Here is a 24,898-nt window from a genome sequence, read left to right on the forward strand (position 1 = left end):
AGAATAAAGTGCAAAACTTGAAAATGATCAAGTCAGCAGTAAGGCAAATCTCACAAAGGTGTTTTGTTCTCAGCCATTCTTGGGTGTTTCTAGCTGTATGTTTTGGGTTGTTATCCTTGTAGGAGGACCCATGAGCTGCAACTGAGACGGTTTTTCTTTCAAAAGTGGAGTCCTCCTGGGTCTTCTTCCACTGAGTCCACTGTTGCTCAAAAAGAGTCGGATGGTACGATCACACACTGATGAACCCAGACCTTCGAGTTCAGCTTGTATTTCTTAAGAAGCTTTCCTTGGCTCTCTGTCTACCATTCACACTATCCTTCTGTTCAATCGGAGGTCAATTTCCCTCTTGCGGCCGCATTCAGGAAGGTTGGCTACAGTCCCATGGACTTTACATTTCTTAATAATATTTGCAACTGTAGTCAGAGGAACATCAAGCTGCTTGGAGATGGTCTTATACCCTTCACCTTTAACATGCTTGTCAATGATTTTCTTTCTGATTTCCTCGCACAAATCTCTCCTTTGCTTTCTCTGGTCCATGTTCATTATGGTGCACACAATCAGAGCGACTAAACTTTTCTCCATTTAAATAGGCTGAATGAGATTAAAGACCCTTGAAGATGTGTGATACTAATCAAGCAAAACAATTAGCTTGAATCGTCACTATAATACTATTATTTGTATTTCTTTTCTAGGGGTACCAACAAATAAATCTGTCCAGACCATTATAGAATATCTCTGTAGAATAAACATTAATTCATATCTTTTCACACTTTTATGCAATACTCTTTGACATCCCAAAGGCATGCAGATATACATGAGACAATTTCTTCAGTTTTCAGGAGGAATGAAGCATTTTTTCAATGAACTGTAAGGGTACCAACAAATTTATCCACGTCTGTATATCTGTTATGGCAAAGCAGCCTTTATATATATATATATATATATATATATATTAGTGCTGGGCAAAGATTAATCGCAATTAATCGCATCCAAAATAAAAGTTTGTGTTTGCATAATATATGTGTGTGTACAGTGTATAATTATTTTGTATATATACTGTAAATACACACATATGCATGTATATATTTAAGATTTTTTAAAATGTATATATAAATTATTTATATTTATATATAATATAAATGATGTATAAATATATAGACAATATATACATGCAAATATTTCTTAAATAAATACATGCATATGTGTGTATTTATATATACAATATAATTATACACAGTACACACACATATATTATGCAAACACAAACTTTTATTTTGGATGCGATTAATCTTTGCCCAGCACTAATATATATATATATATATATATATATATATATATATATATATATATATATATATTTATATATATTTATATAACAAAAATAACAAAAAACAAAAGGTGTATTATTTTAATTGTACATTTATACATATGATAATATTTATGGTAAAATACTGTTTTATAGCAATACCAATTTAATGAGATCCTCACAGAAAATTTTTAATTACACTAAAATGCTTAATAATAATATGCAACAACAAAAAAACTAATAATGATTCAATAATGAAAAAATTAGGCTTCATGTTTTAATATGCAAATTATCATCTTAGTTTTCATTTTAGGCTGAAATATGACCCGGACATGTTTTTGTGACAGTCACCCAGTTAAACAATCGCAGGATGAGACAATCAGATTATGTCTAATGATTTTGGCAGGTCAGGTGTCTCAGACAGTACAGACAGGCTGACTCAGTGTGTGTTTGTGTGAGTGTGTGTCTGCACGCGTATGCACATGGTAAATGGAACATGCTAAATGTGACAGGATTAACCAGTCGAGCCTCTAATTCCATCCTCCTGTGCAAACACCTGAGTGATAATCTGCTAACACTGTGAGCCTGGCTACAGATGACTGTAACGCCCGGTCCAGATACACATCACACCTGTCTATACAATCATACCTTCATAAATGAGTCAAAACACTGTAAAAATACAGGAATCAAAACACATTCATGTATATATAGATACAAAAACACACAGGCGCAGTGATACAAACACATCACCAAAATAATAGCCTGAATTTCTTGGAAGACAGGCTTAACTAGCAGATGCACAAAAGGACAGGATACTACTACTACTATACAAATGATTGCCAAAAAAAATAAATTACAAGAAAAAAAAGAAAACAAACAAACCTGATGCTGCGATCCTGACAGCCAACAACAGTATACTTCCTCGTGGGGTCGATGTCCATGTCATACAGAGTAGTCTTCCTCACTATGTGATGAGTACGCGTGAACTCTGTTCCCTCCTCTGTCTGTTTTGAGGTGTTTAATTATTAGTTCAGCAAGGAAAACTGATTCAAGCGCTACATATCAAAATTCAGTTGTGTATAATGTAAAAAAACCAGTAACACTTTAGAATACTTTTCCGTCTACACAGGAACATATGACTGATGCAATATAAGCATTCTACTAACTATTATTAACGAATAACACATTATGATTTACAAAATTAGAAAGTAATAACACTCAATTGAATATATGGAGTTCACTATTAGCTAATTAGTAACTTGTATTTTTTCATACCTCCCAGAAGACTACTATGAACTACTCATTTATTTCATCTTCTCTACCATTTTAATGTTTATATCAGTTCTAACTTGGCAATATTTATTTAATTATGTCCATGTTTTCTAGATTCATCTCAGTAGATCTTAATTCTTATACATAATTCCTAATGTTCATTCAGAAACATACTGGGGCTCTTCAAAGCTGTTTTCTTGGTGTTCATATTAGACGTCCGAATAAAGTGCTTGTTTGTGTTTCACACTTAATCACTGGCCGTTGGTATCTCATTTGCAGGAGGGTGTTAAGTGCTTGTGTGCCTATTTTAAATCAGGTGTTCTTTGAAAAATTGGCAGCAGTTTCTTTAGGCCTGAGGAATCTGACAGCTCTGACTCAGGATCCTGTTTCATCCTCACTGAACTGGAAGAGAACAAATCTTGAACTGAACCGAGCTGAATAACAACATTACTGTCTTCAGTAGAGCTACTACCTTCTAACTTTACACAGTTATATCAAGCTGAAAAATATATCGAAATATCATAAATGTACCAAATTGTATGTTGACTCAGATAGCAAGTTCAATTCAGTTCAATTCAATTGGGCGACCCCAATTCAGTTCTCTTCCGCAGCTTATATGGCCAAATGCACACAAAATTATGTTCAATTATTGCTTAAAGACATGGTATTCACGTAAATAGTCGGTTATGTTTTAAGTGAACGTAAACAGTTGAGGAATAAAAAGTATGTGTAACAGTAATTTGGATCTGTGCATTAGCTCTTAAAGAGACAGGAGCCTAATAAACCTGATGCTGTCTGTGTTTTTAATGTGAACCAAACAACAAAAGACAAAGAGAAAAAAAATCAAAATATGACCAACTGAGTTTGAATCTCACCTTCTGTGCCGTGCGGAAGTAGATGCTCTTATCCGCACCACAACTGATCATTCTGACTTTCCCTTCATTAGCTGAAAAACCAGCAAAGATGTCACACATGAACACTTCCAGCATTAGTTGTTAAATAAATCTCGGCTAGGCTATCAAGATCTCACCAGCGAATCGGACAGCAGTGATAGAGGAAGAGTGTTCATCCAGTGTTTGCAGGAGGCCGTATTCCCGATCTGCATCCAGAACATGGATGAGTCTGTCTCTGCTGGCGGTGGCCAACAGTTTCAGCCCTAAAGACACACACATAATACAGAGAGCAAAAGATATGTTCAAAAATGTAGTAATTATGCTGAATAGTCAGATTTGCCATCACAAAAATAGTAAACAGTTATTTTAAATTGCAATAATACTTCACATCAAATATTTTTGACGCAGCCTTAGTGAGCATAAGATACTTTTTTTCAAAAACATTTAGTCATGTACATGAATATGGTGTTCATTTAATACGATACGCCATGGCATTATCTTCTGATACTATCACCGGTATTCCCATTTCTGTAAGGATAAACCAGGAGAACTGCAATTAAATAGTGTTAAAAAGTTCAATATCCGGTGAGCCGTGACGAGAGCGGCTCTTGTGCTGCGCTCCTGGGTTTCTTCTCACACGTATCACACCACAAGCTGATTCACTAACACGTTCATGTGTGACTTCACACGCCGAAGAAAAGAATGCAAATGCCTCGTTAAGTGTGAGAACAGAACATGATATGTTTCTGCAACGCTAAGCAGAACAAAAGAGACAGATCATGTCAAAATAAGCGTTCATCTCTATCAAGAGATTCCCTTTTTGAAAGCCCTTAATATTTTAACGGCTTCAGAGCAGAAACACAAATGATAATGTGATGTTTTTCAAGGCAAAAGCTGATCAAAATGCAACTTGTGAGGATTCCAGATACTAACAGACCATTCTTAGAACAATATCATTTGCTTACCGCTGCAATTGTTTTTTTGAAGTGAAATAACAGTGCTAAACGTGTAGTGCATTTGAACTTTATAAGATTTCAAGTATCTAATAATATTTGGGACCACACAGAATCCACATAAAAGAAAGAACACTTGCTGTACACAAAAAAGTCTGCACATGCACATTCTTCTATTTACTGTTTCTTATCACAATCGCATGTATGGGATTTTTGATAAAAGTTACAATAAAAGGTACAATCCAAGCATGTTTTGCTATTTAAATGCTTTGTCTCTGTCACTTAAACTACAACATATATTGGAAATGAATGAGTTTAGTACACTCTGGTCACTTCAATATACGCCTTGTATATCCATTCCACACAATTCAGTGCAGAAAATGTCGAAATACTGTGCAGATTATGTGGAGCCATTTTTGGCTTGTTATAGTGGGTGGGATCAATGGACCATTAAACTGAAAGAACCCTATCAGGAGAAGAAGGAAAGCAAAACAGCGAGATTGTGTACCTCTATGTGTGTTCTAGCAGATGTTCTGTTTCTCATCGAGCTGTACTTAGTGTCTGGCCTTGAGCCTGATATAAACCACCAGCTAAGGCAACACAGCACAACTTCACACTTTACAGGGCATGATAATGACTCTCTAAACCTGCTGTAAACCCCCGGCCCTCAAATAGAGCCTCAAGAGCTTTAGAGAACCTGAGAGAATTTCACTGTTCTAGTTAGTGATGGTTAGAGGCAAGATTTTCAACATAACAGACAAGAAAAAGGGTGTACAATTTCCCATTGACTTGCATTAAAGGAGGGCTAAAGCATTGTTGTTATTGTTAGCTAAAACTGTTATTTATTGAAATATGGCTAAAAATGAAATAACTGAAGTGAAAAGTTAAGCGAAGTACTTAAACTGAAATGTTTATTTATTTATTTTTTATAAAAAAGCAATAAAAAATAAAAGCACAACAAAATTACTCAAATTAAAATGAAAACTGAAAATATAAAAATACTATTGTAAATACATGATCACAATGGTAATGCCATGGTATTCTATTTATACCATATCACTGTACCATGGACAGTTTTTTGTAAGTGCCGACAATTTCCAAAATATATTATCTTGCTGTTTTGGATCAACTGTTGTTTAGTCAACTATTACAGGTATGTCAGTTTCCTCAAACCTTGTCACGTCAGCATCTACTCTCTTTAATGGACACCTGCCTTTATTTCCTTTAATTTTTCTGAAAAGGAATATTCAGGGTCATTTAAAAGCTCTATCAAGAGCATCTGTGGCATGCTGTCGATTACCACAGAAAATAGTAGCATTGATAGTTGTTTTTTTGTTGTTCATATGACGTGAAGCATGAGAAATGATTTTCTCTGGAAAACGACAGCATGCCACAGATGCTTAAAGACTGACAGAGCTTAAAGCTGATTTCTGCGCCACTAGGAATCAACCCAACAAATGACTTGCTTTTTGTTGTCACAGCACATTTAAACTGGGACAAGAGAAAGAATATTAACATCGAAAACATGACTTCAAGTTGAAGATGAAACAACTTCAGTTGGAGCTGTGAAGTTTAAACTGTAAACGCTGCTGTTGGCATACGTGTGAAGTGGTGACTCCAAGGTTACGAAGCATCTGCTGAGCATCTGAGCTGGATCAGCACTTCCTCTTGACTGGGGCATTAAGTGGCACCTCAGTGCAGGATTTAATCAGCTACAGATCTATTAAGAAAACACCCGTTCTCAGCACTCACCGGTCTCGGGTTTGGAGTACTCCAGACACAGGATCTCAGAGTCATGGGCCTGAACATCCATAATTTCCTCCATGCTCTCCAAATCATGGATTCTGGAAAACAACAGAAGTTCAGTGAGGGTGTGATTGGCCAAAACATTTTCTGAAGAAAAGTATAATGCAAATACTTTTATACCGCATTATATATAGGTTAGCCTTCAGAGAAAGGGAAACTTTTTTCCCACATGCTTGGGCACAAACACACACGACCTTTCCATTAAAACCTCAGAGGATCAATCAGCTAAAATCAATTAGTGTAGAAGTGTTAAGCAGGCATGTGAAAAACAGACCTCAGTGTTCCATTGCGGTCCCCTGATGCCAGGTGCAGCCCGTCTGGGCTCACACACATGGTCCTAATGCCCGTCCGGTTCTCTGAGGTCTGAGGGTCGACCTTCTCAGAGTTACTGGAGGTGGTGCAGTCCGTGTCCAGCAGGGTGGAGGTGTTGTTGTCCATATAAATGACCTTCTGGAGGTCCTTTAGTGGCGAAAGAAATGATAATCGGTGACTTGTTCATTTCATTTATACAGATACATAAACTTAAGTCACTTAAAATGCATGAATATTGATTGTTATACCAGATAATAAAGTATCACAGCAAGTGGGACTGTAAATTTAGTTTCTCAGGACTAAATGAACTATTCTGTGCTGTTTTTGCAATTATTTTAACCAACTTCCACCAATGTTTGACAATTACAGTTTCCAAATTTGCCATTTTCATTTTGAACAGTATTAAATAGTTTTGCTTTGAAAAGTGTACTTTTTCTTTTATAATGAATGTTCTTTGATATGATATTTTGGGTCCCACTTTAGATTGGGGAACACTATTGACTTTTGCCTCAATAAACTCCTAATTACTGCTTATTAATAGTTAATAAGATAGTTCTTAAGTTTAGGTATTGGGTAAGATTGATAGATGTAGAATATGGTCATACAGAATAAGGCTTTAATATGTGCTTTACTAATAAGTACTAATAAAGCCAATATGCTAGTAATAAGCATGCTAATAAGCAACTAGTTAACAGTGAGAAAATTGGAACTCAAACTAAAGTGTTCCCATATTTGATCATCTAATGCCATGATATTCATACATTTGAAGTGTGGATTAAATGTATAAATGACTTTTGAGGCTATAGTAGCTAAATTTTGCATCAGTTCACAGTAGCAACCTAAGTATGATGCTTGTCTTTCCAAAAAAAATAAAAAAAAATACACAACTGGTCAAAAGTTTGGGGCTGATTTGGTGCTCAAGAAACATTTCTCATTCTAAGTATTAATACTGAAAACAGTTGTGCTGCTTAATACTTTGTGAATTTTTTTTTTAGGACACTTTGATGAATAGAAAGTTAGGTAACACTTAGTTTAGGGTTAATTTATCGCTATTAAATAGTTGCTTATTAGCATGTGGAATACTAAGATTTTGGCTGTTTATTAGTACTTATAAAAAACACATATTAATGCCTTATTCTGCATGACCATATTCTACATCCCTTAAACACTCAATACCTAAACCTAACAACTACCTTACTAACTATTAATAAGCAGTAATTAGAAGTTTATTGAGGCAAAAATTATAGTTAATAGTTAGTTAATAGGGAGAATTGTACTCTAATCTAAAGTATGACCGAAAGTTCAAAAGATCAGAATTTATATGAAAGAGAAATCCTGTGTAACACTATAAATGTCTTTACTGTTTTCACTTTTCATGAATTTTGATGAGTTTACAATGTTTACAAAACTCACATTGCTGATGACGTTTCGGCTGAGGGAGGTGTTCTGAGCATCCGTGTTCCATAAACGGATAGTATTGTCAGAGGAACAGCTGAGGAACGACCCGGGACACAAACGCGGCTGCTCTCCATCCCTCATCTCTGGGTACATCTGCAGGACAAAGGAAGGAGATGATATTCAACCTGACAAAACATGCAGCATTACAATCACACAAACTCATACGATACTGTACAAATACAGGTGTATTTACTCTAGTGTGGCATTCAAAATCAGACCACAATGATTTTGCACGGGGCGTTATGACAGATCCTCTTTATGCATACAGAGAATATCCTTCTAAATGACACACAGGCACTAAAAACAGTATATTCTAGAATACAGGATCACAGTACTTTGCTTAATTTAATGTGTCTTTAATATTTCTATTATATAACAACGGTTTGCGCAAAATGAATAAGGCATTTTGCGCCATATTTTGAATATAGTCACGGCTGAAGCTGTCTGTCGCATATCGTGCAACAAAATCCTTTTGCTGACACTATATTCACAATATTTCAGTTTCTTACTGACTGATTATCCAGGCCTGTACTTGTGGACATATTTCAGGAACTTTGATAAGGTCACAAAATGCCAGACAACTAAAGAAAGACACAGCAAACCAAAAGGGAAGTCACTGTCATGAATCTTGTGATCCGATATGAGCATACAGTCCATGACACAACCAGAAAATACAGTATATGCTGTAAGTCAACAAATCCCTAAGGTTTTAAAATATATGTAGCCTGTCACAAAGAACTAAGACACATTAAAACACCTTTCTATTTCTATTAAAACACCGTCTGGTACAAAAAGAGCAAACACTGCACATTCCTGACTGGATTACACGTATAAAACAAGGTACAACAGTAACAGGCTAGGCTGAAATCTACAGAGGGTGGGTTTTCATAAATACAATAACCCTCTATTAGTTCACATCAGGCCACACAAAAATATTACAAAAACATGAGGCTCAGATACAAAAGACCTGCCTCACATTATTTCAGCAGCCAAAATGTCAACACACAACACATGAAAGGGGAAAAAAGAAAGACAAAAACATCTTACCATAGACTTCAGTCAGAAGTCTGGATACATGACTGAATTATCTCATAACTTTAAAAGCCTTCTGATCTTGAAATGCTTGAAATTAGTTTTGAAGGTAAATGTAAATTGCACCTAAATGAATAATTTTTACAAAACTGAAAATTATTATTTTAATATATATTTAGTATTTGAATTGTATATATTTCATTTTTTATGTTGTATTTTATATTTAATTTAATTTTATATTTAATTTAATTTGTTTTATTTGTTATATTTATTTTATACTTTTATTGTATGTCATTTTATTAATACATTTGGTTTTAGATTTTATATTATTTTAAATGGAATAAAATAAAAATTTAAATTAAATTAAATGTTATTTTTTCAATTCAGTTCAATTTTATTTTATTTTATTTTATCATTTTATTTTATTCACCTGATCAGCACTGACTTTCAGTCACAGCCTAGCATGAATGTATCTTATTCCTCACCTCCACGCTCCATACGCATGCCGAATGGTAGAGGGCCGAGTAAACCTTGCCCACTTTACGAAGATCACGTACATCCCACACGTACAGACTGTGATCGTTGTAGACGCAGGACAGCCAGCGGTTCGTGGGGTCATAGGACACGGCCACGGCGTCAGGATAGCGGACGTTTTCCTTGTAGGCGAAGAGGTGGCTGTGGAGAGATCACGATGGATTAGTGGGACAGTAAAGTCAGCTGTACTGCGAGGTCACAAAAGGTCTTCTAAGAGTCATGAGAACATTTTTCCAAGCAGAACCCGCACTTAGACCACTGCTATTTTCAGCCAATTATAAAGAGACAGGCAGAATGACAGTGTGCATTCTGGGAGTAGTGTCTCGTCTCTGCTAGAATGCTTGGGTTGGGTTTTTGATGGTACATTTGTTCATGATGCATATCAGTCAAAGAAAATTTTTTAAAATTTTAATCATTTTGTAAAATGACAGACAAATAAAACCAAAACCTCAGAAAAAAACAACTGAAAAGAATTGTTACTTTTTTGTAGTCAAAAAATATTACAGACTCAAAAAGACACAGACACATCTCAGTGTCTTAAAAACAGTCTTCCTGAACAATATAATATATAATAGAGGTCAACTGTCATGTCTCAGCCTTGCAGCAGTGTCTTTGCATATTTATGAGCGGTGGACTAAGAGGTCCTGTGTGTTTGACAGTTTAGAGGGAAAGCAGGGAATGCTAAACAGATGTCAATGGCTAAGCTGTTTCATCTAGACTACATGAATCCACTCCGAATCTTAAAACAGACTGAGATTTCAGGACGGTTTCAGGGTATTTGCATATTCATGATGCCACACACCAGACAGCAGCTCATCCAGTAGAAAAATCTCTGGAGATTTCCAAGTTAAAACATTCATCCTACTCTTTGACTTTTGACAAAGGGATTTTTCCCTGATTCTGAGCAACCACAAATATATATATTATGGTTGTATCAGTGGTATTATAAGTTAAACCATTATACACTGATGAGCCAAAACATTATGAGCAGGTACAGGTGAAGCGAATATCGTTGATCATCTCCTAACAAGGACACATATTAAGGTCTGGGTAGATTAGATGGTAAGCATGTTATGGCAATGTGACGGATTGCTCCTGGTCAGCAGTGGAGAGAATTTACCAAGTGTCTGAGGAGGGACAAACCACAAACCACGACAGGGTGTTAGATGCCCAAGGTTATCATGTCTGGTCCGAGACAACAGAAAGTCTACTGTGGCAGAAGTCGCACAAAATTTTAATGATGGTTATGGGAGGAATGTGTCTCCAGCCGCAGACCAATCAGAGTGCCTATTATGACCCCTGTCCACCGTCGAAAGTGCCTACAATGAGCACGTGAGCATCGGACCTGGACCTTGGAGCAGTGGAAGAAGGTAGTCTGCTCCGTTGAGTCCTGTTTTCTGTATCATCACATGGACGGCTATGCACCGATTACCTGGGGATTTTATGGTTTTGCTGGGAAACACTGGATTCGGCCATTCATGTGGAGGCAAATTTGACATGTGCCACCTATAATTCGTTAATTATTAATAATTCGTTACATTTATATAGCGCTTTTCTAGGTACTCAAAGCGCTTTACATGAAAGGGGGAATCTCCTCAACCACCACCAATGTGCAGCATCCACCTGGATGATGCGACGGCAGCCATATTGCGCCAGAACGCCCACCACACACCGGCTTACTGGTGGAGAGGAGACAGTGATGAAGCCAATCAGTATATGGGGATGATTAGGAGGCCATGATGGACAGAGGCCAGGGGGCAAATTTGGCCAGGATGCCAAAATATTGGTTGCTAATATTTGGCAATACAGGATGCCACCTATCTAAATATTGTTGCAGACCAGGCACACCCCTTCATGACAATGGTTTTTCCTGGCGGAAGTGGCCTCTTTCAGCAGGATAATACACCCTGCCACACTGCACACATTGTTCAGGAATGGTTTGAGGAATATAATAAGGAGTTCAAGGTGCGGCCCAAGCCTCGAAATTCACCAAATCTCAATCCAATCAAGCATCTATTGGATGTGCTGAATCAAAAAGTTTGATCCACTCGCAAACTGTAGAACTTGAAGGATCTGCTGCTAATGTCTTGGTGCCAGATACCACAGGACACCTTCAGGGGTCTTATAGGATCCATACCGCTGTGGGTCGGCACTGTTTTGCCAGCACACGGAGGACCAACAGCATATTAGGAAGGTGGTCATAATGTTTGGGCTCATCAATGTACATGGTACTTCAAGTATAAAGCAAATACATTGATAAAATGAGACTAACTTGTAGGAATTTAAGTGTTTTTTTCTTTTTTTTTACAAAGACTCTCTAATGTGGCTCATCTTACCTGGCCTCAGTAACAGTGGAGATGTCTGTGCCCAGGCTGTGAGGGTGAGGAAGCGTACAAATAAAGTGCAGGTCAGTGGGGCTGAACGCTCTCACAGTGCCATCAGCACAACCACAGTAGATCAGATCCTCACTGACAGACAGAGACGTGGCCATACTAGTCTGAGAGAGAGAGAGAGAAATGGGGAAATCCAATTGAATAACAGTGAAATCTCAGTGAAGTAAGTCATCACTAGGCCCACAACCATTCATTTTTTTTTTATGTATTATTATTATTATTATTACTACATTTTTGCATTGATTGTGGGGAATAAATTAATTCTTCATTTAAAATAGTAAAAAAAATAAAAAAAATAAACATTATTAAATTAACCAAAACCATTTAAATGTTCTTATTTTATTTAAAAAGCACAGAAGGTACAGTCCTTTAAGCGCAATTCTAGTAATAAAACCAAGTGATAAAACATGCAATGGGTGGAGGAAATGCAGAATTTTGTGAAAATGGGCAATTCAATTCCCTAGAAATCGGCAGAAATGATTAAAATCTGAAATGATGCATTTATGCCATGTGGGCCAAGTTGCTACCAAGTATGTTGGATGAATTTTAACAAGGGAAAAAATTTGAGCTCTGTGCATTAAATCAAGGTGTCTCATTAAGTTTCACTGATAATAGCATGGAAACAGGCCGCAAATAAAAGCCAATTTTATGAAACATGCGGCAATAAAGAGATTAAATGCAAAAAAGTGACTGAGGAGGTTAACAGTGGGAAAATAAGAACTCATTTGTGTGTTTTTTCCATCAGCTGTTAGATGTTCCTGATGAGAGAAATCTAATATGGGATTGTAAGAGCCTCTTTCATAGACATATAATTTAATTTACAGAGATAAGGCACGGACAGGGGAGAGTATATGCTAAATAAGCTTTACGTCGAGAGACCAAAGTTCATTTTTAGATAATCAAATTGTAACTCGGGTTCTTGTAGTTGATAAACTGCTAGACAGAGAGGCTTTTGTATCCTCCGCCATCCTCCCTGTATCCCTTTCTTTCTGGCACTCTTCAATCTCTTTCTTGTTTCTCTGTGCATTGGGCACAAGGGTCAGAATTGTGCAGCACCCACCTGCTCTCACCATGACCCACTTTGACAGTCCGAGAGGAGTCAAATCGAGATCTCATATCAGCTCTAAATCATGTGTTCACATTCATAACACGATTGCCTAGTTCTCATGGTTTTCTGAAAATTCTTCTGAAATACCAATTTGCCTCTTCTCTTTCGTGAGATACAATAGACATTACTACTTGATCTGATGTTGTTTCATTTTAAGGTATAGTAAAAGAAGCAGTAAATTAAAACAATGAAATAAATGAAATATCATGTTGGTTTATTAATATAAATATTATACAATAAGCTTTTAAAATACAGTTAAATAATTTATACTAATGATTAAAAATTAATTAAAATAATTACTGTAAATACATAATTATAAACTTAATAATGAAACAAAACAATATAAATATATATAAAAATACAGTAGTGGCCAAAAGTGATGTCCGGCCTATAAAATAACATCTTCACCATGTATTCAAATATTATTAAACATATGTTAAAGATTTTGTAAGAATATTGCTTGTTTAGTTGCGCTTGGAGTAAATCGTTTTATTTGTGATAATGCAATGAAACATGTCAAATTGTGCGGGCATAATTTCTTTGTATGACAGCCTTGCCAAAAATTCGGAACATGCAAAAACGAGAGAGAACCAACAAAATATTCACATATTATGTTGTAGTCAGCATCTGCTTTTTCCTGTGAACTTTTTGTTTTTCTAAATGAATTTTTTTTGCATATTAAAATAAAGCTTGTAGCTGTGAATCATTTTGTCAGATAAATACTTTAACTAAGGTTAGTCTTACATTCATCCCTCTTATTTTAAATATGTAAAAAATATTTTCATATATTGATAATGAACCATCCTATTTTATGGTTTAATCAAACATGTAGGGTCATTAAAAACAAACATCCCCTCTGGACATCACTTTTGGTCACTACTGTGTGTTGAAATGAATATTAGAAAAATATTAAATAATAACTGTGTTTATTAAAACAGACACAACATATGCAGTGAATATAGCAAATGATGGGTATGTAAAATTCATGTTGTAAAATGTAAAAGTGTTTTATGGGCATTGATTCTGTGTGGGCCTGGTCATACATAATTTGAAATGCTTTGTCTGAGAGTGATAACTGGCAAGTGAAGACAATGTGGTCAAACATCCAATGTACAGGTGAGCATGACTGACAGACGCACTGTGACATGTCCATCAATGAGTTTTACAATGAGACGTGACAGCTGAACCCGCAGCTCTGATGTGAAACTTACTGCGAAACTGTCATTTTTCTGGACAGTGTGAGAGGAGAAGCAGAACAGACTAACATTAGATGACAGAAGCAGCAGAATTGTTCATTAACACACTCCACTTAACAACAGAGAGTGTAGAAACACCCTTGCGTACACAAGGGCTTTGATATCAGAGAAAGAAAAGAGCTTAAAGGGATAGTTCACCCAAAAATGAAAATTTTGTCATCATTTACTCACTCTTATGTTGTTCCAAATCTGTATGAATTTCTTTCTTCTGCTGAACACAAAGAAGAAGATATTTTGAAGAATGTGGATAACCAAACAGTCGATGGGCCCCATTGACTTCCATAATATGGGGAAAACAATACTATGGTCACTAAGTCACTGGGGCCCATAAACTGTTCGGTTATCCACATTCTTCAAAATATCTTCTTTTGTGTTCAGCAGAAGAGAGAAATTCATACAGGTTTGGAACAACATAAGAGTGAGTAAATGTTGACAGAACTGTCCCTTTAACTTGGATAAAACAAAACACACAAAGTAAAAAATGTGACGACTGAACTTTTCGAAGGATCTGTTTACACGACACCAATTTCAACTAAAAACAGAAAACTTTTCCTGCGTTTGGTCCTTTATTTATACAACAACGGCGTTTTGCGGGCCTGAAAACAAACTTTTGAAAACGGCTTTCAAAGTGCAAAGTTTTGAAAACGATATCGTTATCGTCTCGAATTTGTGAAAACGGTGACATCATGCGCATTACGTGTTCAGACTATTGCCGCATAGTGGTTCTTTATAAAGTGACATCGCCGACTACTGGCCTGACAGCAGAATACATCGTTTTTACTCGTTTTCGCAGAACCATGTGAATGGGGATTGTTTTGTCAACATTGTCGTAAAAAAAAAAAAAAAAGCAGAGGACAAACTTTTCCATTTTTAGTACATCATTGTCATGTAAACCTTGCCTAAAATAAATTCAATTTCACATTATGTTCACAAACACATTATTTAAAAGAACAGGGCTCAACAGTGAACTCTCCGAATTATTTTTATTGCAGCTTTCGCTTCATGCTGACTTTAAAATGTGGATTTTATTGAGTTTTATTTATTTTAAATAAAGTTAGAGATAAAATTGGTTAAAAATCAACTCTGTAAGGAAGATTTTGAATGCCATTTTCACTTTTTGAACCAAACTGTTGAGCTGTATTGCACATACCCACTCATGCATATTTGTGACAGACTACAACATCAACCAATCAGCATCTTTGTCACTCACCCTGAGCTCCACCCACTTGTCCAGCATTCTTTTGTCGTTGAACTCACAGAGCAGCCCAGACGTAGTGATGCAGAAGGTACTGCTCGCCTTCCGGCCCTTTCCACAGGCCACATCGCTGAAGAAATTATTCCGCAGCTCTCCAAGAAGACCAGAGCGGCCCGATAGCGGTACTGTGGCGCTCACCTGAGACAGATGACATTTATGAGACATTCATCTAAGACCTGGCTGATATTCAGTACTGTATGAACTGAGAAATTGTATGTGACATTTTTAGTTGAGGTCAGGTTTGGCGTCTCAAGTGAGAGTTAGAGACTTTGAGACGGAAAGCCAGACAGAAAGATAAAAGAGCTATAATTTGGAAGAGATAAGGCTACTTGTTGTCTACCATATTAGCAACGTACCTTGGACGACTTGGTGTGGTCAAGGTACCAGAACTTTACATGTCTGTTCCCGGCAGTGACAAAGTACGAGCTGTCATCCGAGAAAGACACAGCCATCACTTTACTGGACACCTTGTTGGCAGCAACCACAACATTTTTCTGAAAAGAAAGAAAGACAAATATTCAATTTATGACTTTTTTTGTAGTTGGAGTAATTGTTTGATTAAAGTGCAACAATCATAAGGGGAAAATCAGAGTTTGCAAGGTGGAACTATATTAATATTGTATTCTTTTACCTTCAGAAAAAGCAAATCTAGTTATCTAAACAACCTATAGGATATAATAAACTAAATGAAAGCTATCTTGATTGTTTTATGACTGTATAAATATCGCTAGCCACCTTCCAGGCCCAGACGTTGACGATCATGTCGTGCTGGTAACCCACGCTGACGATATATTTACTATTGGGGGAGAAAGCCACACACGCCACGCCGTATTTATGTTCCTGCAACTCCGCCACCTGTGTCCTCTCCGCCACATCCCAGACACGCACTGCCGGCATATGACCGCTCTGGAGAGACAGAGAGAGAGAGGGGTTATCATTTATGAGGGTTGTCAGCAAGTATCACTCAACACAAACACAAAACACAAGAGCAACATATACCAGATGAAGAACTACAAAAAAATTATATTAGAATACTTTTTAAAAGTTTGGGATTAGTAAGATTTTTTAAAGACATTTTAAAGATTTTAATTTCTAATTGATGCATTAAATTGATCAAAAGTGACAGTAAGGACCTTCATACTGTTACAAAAGATTTATGTTTCAAATAAATGTTGTTCTTTTGAACTTTCTACTACAAGAATCGTGAAAAGAAATGTAGCATGGTTTCCACAAAAATGTTATGCACCACTTTATAAGCAAAGGTCTGGATTCACAGACAGGGCTTAGATTAAGTCAGGATTAGGCCTTAGTTAAATTAAGACATTTAAGTAACTTTTTAAAACATTACTGGTGTCCATCTTGAGACAAAACAATGGCACTGACATATTTTAAGTTGCTTTCAGTTAAAACAGCTCAAACAGGCATGGACTAGGGACTTAAAGGGATAGTTCACCCAAACTGAACCTCATTGGTTCTCGCGGAAGCTCAAACGTGCTGCGTAACACACGAGAATGAACCTCATTGGTTCTCTCACGTCAAGCGAACATGATTGAGCTTCTGTTTACCACAACTGATGTGTGAGTTGATGAATGTTTATATGTGAATAAAAGCCTAAATTGAATCTGTTCATCATATAAAGCGATTGTCTCTTCAGAAAATTTTTGACTAAAACTCAATTCATCTGGGTTAGTTTTATGAACTCTTTATTTGAAGCATCAAAGTGGTAGTTGCGTAGACTTCCAATGGAGGGACCAAAAGCTCTCAAATTTCATCAGAAAGATCTTCATTTGTGTTCTGAAGATGAATGATTTCTTACGGGTTTGGAACGACATGAGGGTGAGTAATTTATGACAGAATTTTCATTTTTTGGTGAACTATCCCTTTAAGCCTCGTCTGAGAAACCAGGCAAATAAGGAATGTTTCTTGAGCAGCAAATCATCATATTAGAATGATTTCTGAAGGATCATGTGACACTGAAGACTGGAGGAATGATGCTGAAAATTCAGCTTTGACATCACAGAGATAAATTACATTTTAAAATATATTCAAATAGAAAACAGTTATTTTAAAATGTAATAACATTTCACAGTATTACTGTTTTATAGTATTTTTGATCAAATAAACGCAGCCTTGGTGAGCATAACAGACTTCAATATATTATTATTAAAAAAAAAACATTCCCTGTTTTCTATGGCAGGGAAACTTAGATTTTTATTTTGATGTATTTGAAAATATACATTCAAGAGAATCTTAACATTTTGTGCAATGCTTGTTTGTGCAACACATTAAGAACTCGCTAACAGAGATGTTGAGGCAAGTCAGTTCAATGATCCCAACTTACGTAACTCCAATCAAGACAGATCAAGCACCGCAAACCAAACCGAGCCATTCCGATTAATCTTACACAACATCCTGCTTTCAGTGCATTCAGTGCTGCAGGAGATTCAGTGAGAATGTGGGGTCAGAGGTCAAACCACAGTGGGCAGACACATGTCAATTCCAGACTGCTTCTGTCTCTTGCTTCAGGCACACTTTCTTTCTCTTCCTCCCCACATTCTCTCTTCCTTGCCCTTTCTTGGCGCTCTCGCTTTCACCTTTTTATGACAGCAGACACAGTCTGTGTGCAGGTTGGCACGGTGCCGCCTGTTGCCATGGCAGCCGGTAAGCACAAACTCACATCACTTTCACATGCTGGAGTAAGAAACTCTGCTCAAACGGAAAGGATTACTTTTTTGCACACACACACGCACGCGCACACACACAAATGTACAACTACCTACACAAACAAAATCACCCGTCCACATGATTTAGTGGATTAGAGAAGCAGACAGGATATGTGCTCATGTTCAGCCTTGCAAACCAAGTCCAAACAGCTCTGGTCAGTGTTCACACTACTGTTTCCACTCATTAGTGTTATGCCATCGGGGCAAAACTACCAACACTTCATTAATGCACGTTATTATTGAGGGATAGTTCATCCAAAACATCTTTTTTTTTTATTCTGTCATAATTTAATGATCTTCATGCCGTTTTCTGACTTCCATCTGTGGAACATAAAAGAAGATATTTTTAAGAATGTCTTAGTGTTTCTTTTTTGTGTGTGTGTGTTTTTTTGGTGATAACACTTTAGTTTAGGGTCCAATACTTACTATTAACTAGTTGCTTATTAGCATGCATATTACTAGGATGTTGGCTGTTTATTAGTACTTATTCTGCATGACCATATTCTACATCCCCAATACCTAAACTTAACAACTACAACACCTACCTTACTAACTAGCAGTAATTTAGAGTTTATTGAGGCAAAAGTCGTAGTCAATAGTTAGTTAAAGGTAGGGTATGGGATTTGCAAAACGGCCGGAAGATTTTGAAAATACACAACTCAAATGGTCCTACCTTCTTTCCTCCAATGCTGGCCCTGACTCCACCCATTCGAAGAACATGGAGGGGGGGATGGTATGACCGTTTGATTGACAAACTTACTGTCCAATGATTCTAGGTGGTCTTGGAAATGATTGGCTGGAGTTTTTCGAGTCCTGCCCGTTCCACAGATGATTCAATTGCTTAATTTTCATTTCAGTGCTTCTAACTCAGTAAGTGGGTTAGGAATAGGATTTCAAGTGATTTAGAAAAAATTGACAAAAAAGAGAATCAGATACCCCACCTTTAATAGTGAGAATTGGACCCTAAAGTAAAGTGTGACTTGTTTGGTTACCAAACATTGCTCAAAATATCTTCTTTTGTGTTACACAGAAGAAAGTAAGTCAGGGAGCAACATGAAGACAGATTATTATTTTTTTTGGAGTTTTCATTGTGGCTAAAGTAGTAAATCCATAATATAACAATTTTATTTTGAGATTGCACCCACTAGATGATTATTGTACATTTTTGTACAACTAAGCAGAACTACGAAAATGTACATCGACTAAATGTTCATGACTTTTCCATTGATTTTTCAAAAGCCTGGAAAAATCACACTTTTGAAATGCCCTGATATTTCGAGGATCACAGAAACCCTGCAGCACTCGATTACAATGTAATAACTTTTTCAGCCACCATTTTCTACTCAAATGACACACCCAAGCCTGCACATAAAGGGGAAAATAATAATAATAATCAATTATATCAATCCAGTTGACCAAATGATCCAATCAAATCCAAATAAAAATAGACATTTTTTCCTGCTAATATTCTGTTTAACTTGGTAATATGTCAGATTACAGCTGTTCAATGTGTCGCCAATTTTTCTAAGTACTGTTTTCTGTTATGTTTATGTTATGCTGAACTTTTTTTGCTGTTTCAATCAGTTTTATTCTGAAGGTTGTAATACTTTGTGTCTGTGTTTTATTTCAAGCTGGACATATCTTGCATGCTTTTGCATGATTTATATATGGCAGTCAAAGCAATAAATCCCTCCTAATCCAAATGTTAGTAGTGCTACAGAATTGCGGAAGGAAAGCAATAGTCATCACATTTGTCTGTACTTGACTTGGCAACAGACAAATGACACTGATAGTTAGTCACTGCTCACAGCGATTGCAGCACACTGTACACTTCACAGGCCTGAAGAAGCAAGATAAAGAACTTTATTTTCATACAGCCCGGCTACATCAGCATGAGTTACTGCTCCAGAGCTCCTGACTTCCTCCTAGATCATGTGAGGCAACCACAAAGCAAAGATATTGAATACTCACCTCGCCTGTGACCACATATTTGCCATCAGGAGAGAAGGAGAGTGTAGTGATGGTCTTCCTGTGAAATGAGAGAGTGGAAGGAAGTATTTAAGACAATGTTGAAGGACATGTATCCTGCTACTTCAGAGACGTCCTCTCTGTCTGTTCACATATTGCTTATCACAATAAGTATTATGTCTGAGCAACTCGACCAGCCTGACACTACAACATTTGCTCAACCATGAGCAAAGAGTTTGGGACAGAACTATTTGTTTGGTCAACCAATGGCAGATGGGGTTGTGTTCATTATTTTAAAGTCACCATGAAATCAAAATGGACAATTGTAATTTTTTATGGAATATTGCAGTATTTATTATAAATTATGTATCAATGCACATCATTATATATTTTTAAATACATATACTCTCAAAATCTCAAATTCTCTGATGACGTGGTTATTGGCACGAGGGCGGGGCAACCTGTCACTCACATGACATCACAGCAATAGCAAACCACAACCATCCAATCAATTCCCCATGGACAAAATCAAGTCCTTACCTAATTTTTTATAAATGTTTTGTCAGAGAAGCCGTTTCACTTGGATATACGTCACAATAGGAAAATAAAAGACTATTGAAACTTCCATTTCACGCAGACTTCCAACAGAACACGTTTTTTCATTCCACTGCGCTACTTTTCCATTGTTTTTGTTTTTCAATGTAAAAGTGCAAGATGGACATCTCTAACCATTGCGCTTATGTCTTTTGAAGCGTCTCGCACACGACACACTATTCTAAAAATGCAACGCTTAATTTAAAAGAAGTTCAACTTAAAAAAAAGCCATCTCTAGACCTGCATTTTGCTGTTTTTGCTGTTCTGTGAACCGGCCCTTAAAATATAAAAGTGCTTAAATAGACATCGCTGGAATGAATGTACTAGCACACTAGTGGAGCTAATGAGCCAAAGAAGGCGACATTTATCCATGTTGTGCTTGGTTAGAAAAGTAAGAAAAGAAAGTCTCACCTGGAGCTATTGAGGATATGATGTTGTTTGGTTTTCTTAGGGTTCAGTAGCACCACCACACACCTATAAAACAACAAAAAGAAAGGGTAAAATAGTCATTAAATCACACTTTCCAATCCAAAACAACAAAACATTGAATATTTTACTATGGTGACTGACATAAACTCCAGAGTCTTACTCAGTGACAACCTTTGGGTTAGCAGCCCTGATCTTTGACCACTAAGTCACAAGCCCAAAATTCACTACATAAATCATGGAGTAGTGTTTTCTACTACCTAAACTCAGAACGAGAAAAAAAAAAAAAACTGAATGAGTGCACAATCAGACTAATTTAAACATGATTATATCTGATCCAAAATTAAATGTAATCATAGCATCATATCTGTCTAACTTATCAGTCAGGGCTGCATTTCTCGTTGGCCAACTATGGTTCCTTCGTTATCAGTATAAATCAATGAGTTTGTGTTTCCTGAAACTATAGTTCCAACGAAAATTCGCAAACAGCATCGCAAAGTTGTGTGGTTGAAACGTTGGAACATGGTACTATCAGCAGTTACCATGATAGTACCATGGCATTCTTTGAAGTACCTTGGAGTTCTATGTATTGTAAATATCATGGTTTATGTTTCTGGTAAATATTCAGTAGGAGTATGATATCAAAGTACCATGGTATTACCATCTGATATGTAAGTTAGTACTGTATTTAGTGTGCTTGCTTTGTGTGATTTTTGCGGTTTTGTGTTGTATGGGTTTTGAGCTTGTCCCTCAGTGTCTTTCTTCTCCCAAATACAGGAACAATCCTTTTTAAGAATGAAAAACAAACAAGCCTTTTGAAAACTTTTAAATGGAAGTACAGTAGAGTTGGTCCTATAAAGACTGTCTGAGACAATGTCAGGTGGGGGAAATGACCTGCTGTATTGCAGACAGAAAAGGAAGGCATTGAGACAAACAGAACCCAGAGGAAATTCGTCAATGACCACTGCAGAATCCTGGGGAATAGAAACACTTGTATAAAGTCTCTGCTAGCCATTTGCAAATCTGTAGTACACTCAGACAAAGGATAAGTAAAAACTGCAAAGCAAATCTTCCCACAAAAAAAAAAAAGAATAAATAAATAAATAAATAAAACGCTAAGGTCCCGTATAGGCTACTAAAGGTAAAACGCTGAACTCAGCGACAAGAAGTATGGAAGCTTGTTTCCGCCACAGAATAAAACATTTTAAAAGATAATTGTGACTTTTTATCTCACAATTGCGAGTTTAGGCCTACATCTCGCAATTCTGACTTTATTTCTCAGAATTGCGAGATATAAAGTCAGAATTGCGTGAAATAAAGTCGCAATTGCGTGTTATAAAGTCAGAATTGCGAGATATAAAGTCAGAATTGCGTGAAATAAAGTCGCAATTGCGTGTTATAAAGTCAGAATTGCGAGATATAAAGTCAGAATTGCGAGATATAAAGTCAGAATTGCGAGATATAAAGTCAGAATTGTGTGAAATAAAGTCACAATTGAGTGTTATAAAGTCAGATTTGCAAGATATAAAGTCAGAATTGCGAGATATAAAGTCAGAATTGCGAGATATAAAGTCAGAATTGCGTGAAATAAAGTCGCAATTGCGTGAAATAAAGACGCAATTGCGTGTTATAAAGTCAGAATTGCGAGATATAAAGTCAGAATTGCGAGATATAAAGTCAGAATTGCGAGATATAAAGTCAGAATTGTGTGAAATAAAGTCACAATTGAGTGTTATAAAGTCAGATTTGCAAGATATAAAGTCAGAATTGCGAGATATAAAGTCAGAATTGCGAGATATAAAGTCAGAATTGTGTGAAATAAAGTCACAATTGAGTGTTATAAAGTCAGATTTGCAAGATATAAAGTCAGAATTGCGAGATATAAAGTCAGAATTGCGTGAAATAAAGTCAGAATTGTACAGTACAGGTATATAATACAGGAGATATCCTCAATCACACCTATATTCTGCTTTGTTTTGTCAAAGTCCTATTACAGAGTTCTTACCCACTTGAATTTCATTATTTTAAATGTATTAACTTTGTTGGCATCATCAATTTCAGATATATTCTATGCTAAACGTCACATACAAAAATGCAGCTGACAGTTTCACATGTTTCTCGGGAAGTGGGGGATTCTTAGACCGAATAAACTAATGTGCAAAGCGGACCAGGTTTAACACAGATAATCAAACGTCTGCTGAGGTGAAACTACATCTTCAGAGTAAAGGTCTCTTCCACTAGCTGAGGTCCAGCTCTATAGGTCGATTTTAAACTCACACACACACACACACACACACACACACACACACACACACACACACACACACACACACACACACACACACACACACACACACACACACACACACACACACACACACACACACACACACACACACACACACACACACACACACACACACACACACACACACACACACACACACACACACACACACACACACACACAAAGAGAGATCCAAGTGCACTGCTAGAGTCTTTCTTCTGATGTCAGTAGCAGAGAGGAGCGAGACAAAGCCACACAAGCACTCAGTCTCCCCCGACCACAAGAGCCGCGTTTGGAATCCGTCAAGTCAAAGCCTCCCTGTCGTCCCTCTCCGTGCTTTACGAGCACGTCTAAGAAGAGAGGGACATAACAGATGAGCTCATGCTTCAATAGCACATTACTCATGTCTCCATAAACCACTGATGCCAGAGACAGGCAAACGGACCTTCACTGTTGGCAAGTAATACCATTAATGGATCTCCTACACTATATATAAGCCACACTGCTTATGGGATTGAATGGGCTCGGATCAATGACTGTGCAAGCCTGTTGTAAGAGCGTCTGCGGCTCATCCCATTACAAAGATAAGCTGATATGAATCAGTGCACGGTCAGCAAATATTCCTGACCTTGTATTTACACGTGTCTAACCCACCATTCACTCGAACCACACTCAGACATTTCATTGACCTCAATATTGGCAAAAGTTTTTACAAAACAGTTGATTGGCTGTTTCTGCACAGGTTTTATCAACCTGCAGGCCAGGGAAACTTGTGCTTACAAAGAACCAAGTTGTTTCAAAGTGCACTTCAGGGGAAGAACTACAGAAGTTACGGGACTGTATCCTTAAAAAAAAAAAATCATATATTTTGTTCACAGTTCATTAACTAATGTTAACAGACAAAACATTTGATTCAAAGATGTAAATGTTGAAATGAACATTGACTAAGATTAATAAATGCTGTAAAAGCATTGTTTATTGAGAGTTAATGTAGTTAACCAATGTTAACAAATGAAACCTTAATGTAAAGTGTTACCCATTGAACAATATTTATGAATTAACATTAACTTATTTACAACTGCTGTAAAAATTGTTGTTCATTGTAACATCATCCTAGCTAATTCAATTTAATCAAATTGAATGGTTTTGCAAAGTGTAATCGGGATATCTTTGAACAGTATATTCTGCTTTGTTTGAGTTTTGTTTAAACAGTCTTTGGACGGATGGAAATTCTTATCCATTAGTTTGCTGCATGCTGATATATTATTTTGATTTACAGAGGTCAATTTTATATTTAGCTTCCTTAAATGTCACATAAATAA

General features: G+C 36.6%; 1 protein-coding gene across 4 annotated transcripts in view; it reads right to left on the reverse strand.

Moving 5' to 3' along the window:
* mapkbp1 (mitogen-activated protein kinase binding protein 1) overlaps nucleotides 1–24,898 on the reverse strand; it is a 52,232-nt gene that overhangs the window by 12,011 nt on the left and 15,323 nt on the right. For 3 of the 4 annotated variants that reach the window (XM_082142281.1, XM_082142280.1, XM_082142279.1), the window contains exons 3-16: nucleotides 21,275–21,337; nucleotides 20,273–20,330; nucleotides 16,314–16,484; nucleotides 15,935–16,072; nucleotides 15,534–15,716; nucleotides 14,279–14,296; nucleotides 11,903–12,063; nucleotides 9,518–9,707; nucleotides 7,956–8,093; nucleotides 6,505–6,689; nucleotides 6,177–6,268; nucleotides 3,609–3,734; nucleotides 3,454–3,524; nucleotides 2,189–2,310 (exon numbers count right to left, since the gene is read on the reverse strand). In XM_082142281.1, the coding sequence (XP_081998407.1) occupies nucleotides 2,189–2,310; nucleotides 3,454–3,524; nucleotides 3,609–3,734; nucleotides 6,177–6,268; nucleotides 6,505–6,689; nucleotides 7,956–8,093; nucleotides 9,518–9,707; nucleotides 11,903–12,063; nucleotides 14,279–14,296; nucleotides 15,534–15,716; nucleotides 15,935–16,072; nucleotides 16,314–16,484; nucleotides 20,273–20,330; nucleotides 21,275–21,337 (1,716 nt within the window). The remainder of the gene's footprint in view (nucleotides 1–2,188; nucleotides 2,311–3,453; nucleotides 3,525–3,608; nucleotides 3,735–6,176; nucleotides 6,269–6,504; nucleotides 6,690–7,955; nucleotides 8,094–9,517; nucleotides 9,708–11,902; nucleotides 12,064–14,278; nucleotides 14,297–15,533; nucleotides 15,717–15,934; nucleotides 16,073–16,313; nucleotides 16,485–20,272; nucleotides 20,331–21,274; nucleotides 21,338–24,898) is intronic. The other variant, XM_082142282.1, reaches the window with a different exon arrangement.

The sequence above is a fragment of the Leuciscus leuciscus genome, assembly GCF_965113295.1.
Source record: "Leuciscus leuciscus genome assembly, chromosome: 17".
In the NCBI taxonomy this organism is placed as follows: Eukaryota; Metazoa; Chordata; class Actinopteri; order Cypriniformes; family Leuciscidae; genus Leuciscus; species Leuciscus leuciscus.